Source organism: Morus notabilis, unplaced genomic scaffold (genome assembly GCF_000414095.1).
Source record: "Morus notabilis unplaced genomic scaffold, ASM41409v2 Scaffold1927, whole genome shotgun sequence".
Taxonomy (NCBI): Eukaryota; Viridiplantae; Streptophyta; class Magnoliopsida; order Rosales; family Moraceae; genus Morus; species Morus notabilis.
The window spans coordinates 49,382-52,970 of NW_010367010.1; the positions used below are offsets into that span (position 1 = coordinate 49,382).

Sequence of the window (3,589 nt, forward strand, 5' to 3'; positions counted from 1 at the left end):
AATTAAATTCCCGGGTAAAGCTCTCTGAAACGTACTCCATCGATCATTTTATTTTATTTTATACAACCCGATCGGTTATTTTTAAGCATAATATTAATGATCCTTAATTAATTCTTTAATTGATTGTCATCAAGTTAATATTTTTCGGTAAACCTATTTGTTTATCTTAAATGAAATATCGGTGCTATAATAAACATGTGCACAACATGTTCATAGAAAATCTTTTATACCATAATTGTTTTTTCAAAATTATTCGTGTGTATATATAAAGTACTTTTGGATAACTAATTCACAATTCTCCATCCATACTGGCAATGATGTAATGATTACATCATTACAATGTAAAGAACAACCGACACCCGCGAACTATTGAATCATTTGTTAACGAAGTAAAGTAATGAGCATAAAGTTAACAAGATTGTTATGAATTATTATTTCAATGGTTTTTTGCAACGATCACATCAAAAATCACCTTCAACTTTTTTTTTTTTTTTTTTTTTCAATTCGGATTATGATGCCAGATACTGAAACAGATTGTAGCTCGGATCCCTTATAACAACTAACAATGGTACTCTTTTATAATATATTCCTTCAAGATCATAATTAGACTCTAATTCCATCCACAAAAACATACAAATCAATCAAAAAAACAAAACAAAACAAAACCCATGATGGAGATTAATTATAAAGTAAATTAAAGTTTCCTTTGGATCTCTTAATCATAATTCCATTTCCCCTATCCAAAATTACAGATAATTTATTAACTCTGTTAATGAAAAATAATGTAATAAGAAACACATGAGTACACTTCAATTTGACGAAGCAAAACTATGCATCACTTATGCCCCTTTTATAAAATTTAACGTAAGATTCATCAAAGTGCAGATTTGAGACCTTGTGATGATCATGATGAACCCCTTTTTTTTTTTTGCGTAATTATTGTTTTCTCTATTACTATATTTACAAAAAGAGAAAATTAAAGAAAAACAAGAAGAAGAAGAAGTTTCTGGGAGCTAGCCCTACTGAACAATTTTGATCATGAACCTCCGAGCGGAAAATGAATAAATATAACAAGAAAATTGAAAAGAGAAGAAAAACCGCCTGGTCGACCGGCCATATTCATCAAGGACCAATATCAGTCGGCGACTCAGATATGCTCTCTAAGTGGGGCCGCCAAACGGCGGCGCGTCCTCGCCGGCGATCCCTCTGCGTCGAGAGCTTCTCGGAGAGTATTTCGCTCAAATACTGATCGGAGATCAGTAGGTTAACATTCGCCATCGCTATCGAAGCAGTAGTAGCAGTAACAGTGGAGTCATTGCTTTGATGATGGCGACCGCGACGACGATGATCAGAACTAGTACTAATTATGTCATTAGTACCAGTCTCTCTTATTCTTTTTTTGGAGGATGAGGATTTTTGTCGCGCCTTCTTCTCCGGCGCCGACGAGGAAGGAGGGAGGGGCATGAGGAAGTAAATCTTGCCGCGCTGGAGCTCGGCGTCGGGAGGGACGACGACGATCTTGGGAACGATGCCGTCTTCGGAGGGGGAGGTGGAGGGTTTCTTGAGGACGTGTTTGGGGTGGGCCTTCATGACCTCGCCGGCGCGGATGGTGCCGCTGATCTCCTCCACGCGACCGTTGGAGTGGACGATTCGGACCACGTCAAGGGCTCCACAGGGGAGAATGCAAGAGATGCAACATCTTATGGTGTTTTTCATGGCTATATATATATATATGTATATGTGTGTTTATATATAGCTGCTAATTATATATATTTGTTGTTGTTGTTTTCTGTTGGCCTTTTGATCTCTTGTTGCAGCTTTCTGATGATCTTACTATTCTGAGGAGTACTGATGATCTCTCTCATTGGAGAGAGATGAGAGAGAGATGGGTGTTGAGAGAGCGGAAGAGGAGAGGATGAAAAAGAAAAATATAAGAAGAGAGAGAGAAAGGGGTTAAGTGAATGAGAAAGAGAAGTCTCTTTTTCTTAATTTTTTTTTAATCTTTCTTTTGTTTTCCTTTTTTTCGTCAATTCTCCCCTTTATATGAGTGGGAATCAGTGACCTTAAAATTTTTTATACCGAATGACGCTTTTATTATATTTATTGGGTTCTTTTTATAAAAAAAATAAATAACTAAAATAAAGTAGTGTTTTTTTTTTTAAAATGATTTGTGTGGTAGGCAACACCTACTAAGGGTACATTTTTTTTAGGGTCGTTATCATGTGAATAGTATAAAAATCTGATGGAATTGAATGAAAACCTAATTGCTTATAAGAAATAATGTTCATTGATTATTAGGAGGGATTTTTTTGGGTAATATATAGCGGAATTGGCTGGTTTTTGATAGATTATTGGGGGCAATTTTTTTTCTAACTTGCCTAGGATGAAATCCATGGCATGAATAATTGCACCTTCTATCTGTACTTTGCCTTTTGGGTATCATTATTTAGGGACCCCCATCTTCCTTGGCTTCCCAAGTCACCAAATTCAATAATTCTTGGTTGGGTTTGAAATTAGTTAATGGCCTAAGGGATTGTAGATGACAAACACATGTTAGTGCATGATTAAAAACTCCCAAGTGAGCAAAAACCAAACCCTTTTGCAAGGGGGTGACATGGAACACGTGGCTCTACTCAGAGAACGATACATGTCCGTTTGAGACTGAATATCTCCTGATCACTAATGTATACAGTAGGTGGCGGAGGCCGGAGGCTACTAAAATTGGGTCATTTCTTTTTAGTGTGTGTGTGAGAGAGAAATGACTGTAAAATTAGAGTGAATTGGGAGAAGAAGGTGGGAAATGGGGCATAGCAAAATCTTCTTTTGAGAGAGGGTTGTGATCTTTCAATATCCCAAGCAAGATCATGTGGGTTGGGGCTTTCATTGGAAAGTGAAAGTGATGGATTCTTTTTTTTTATTTTTTATTTACTTTATCGTTTGTGGGTTTAGGTTTTCTGAATTAGCTTTGAGGAAGGTGAAGCTCCTTCTCTGCTAATAAATAAAAAAATCTAAATCCTGACATGTATTTTCCATGACATTCAGTTTATTTTGAAAAAAAAAAAAATCATAAATAAGTAAAAATATTGGCAGCTGAGAGGGCAACACCTTTCCATTAATGCTTCCGAGGTTAAATGATGAGAGTGAGTTATTTGCCATGTTCCTTTTCACTTTGTAGTGGTACTTGTAGAGGGATTCACTTGAAAGTAAATTGTAAGATTCTAAATTAATATCATGACACCAAGAAATTTGGTTCATGCCTATCTCTTCATCAAAATACGGATTCAATTATCTATAAATGATTGATTTGATGTTCATAATATCATCTTGACCTTGGACCATTTAGTGACCCTACCAAAGTGTTGCTACAAGTAAATAAGATATATAGAGAGAGTTATTTAACTAAGTTTGTTGTGGCATGTTAAAATTTTTGATAAATGTCCCATCCAAAATGTGTCCCTCCCAATAAATAGAGGTTGAGATGTGAGCGTAAGTGGGCAACATGTGAGGTATGGGGTGGGGAGGGTCCATTTAGGGGGGATTTAATATTGCATATGCATCTTTATGGACATTAATTATGACACACACACAT

General features: G+C 36.2%; 1 protein-coding gene across 1 annotated transcript; it reads right to left on the reverse strand.

The window, feature by feature from the left end:
* Positions 1-949: 949 nt before the first annotated feature.
* On the reverse strand, positions 950-1,929 carry LOC21387332. The gene has a single exon (XM_010111576.2). The coding sequence runs from the start codon at positions 1,714-1,716 to the stop codon at positions 1,123-1,125; it is 594 nt and encodes a 197-aa protein (XP_010109878.1). The 5' UTR covers positions 1,717-1,929; the 3' UTR covers positions 950-1,122.
* Between the last annotated feature and the right edge of the window lie 1,660 nt (positions 1,930-3,589).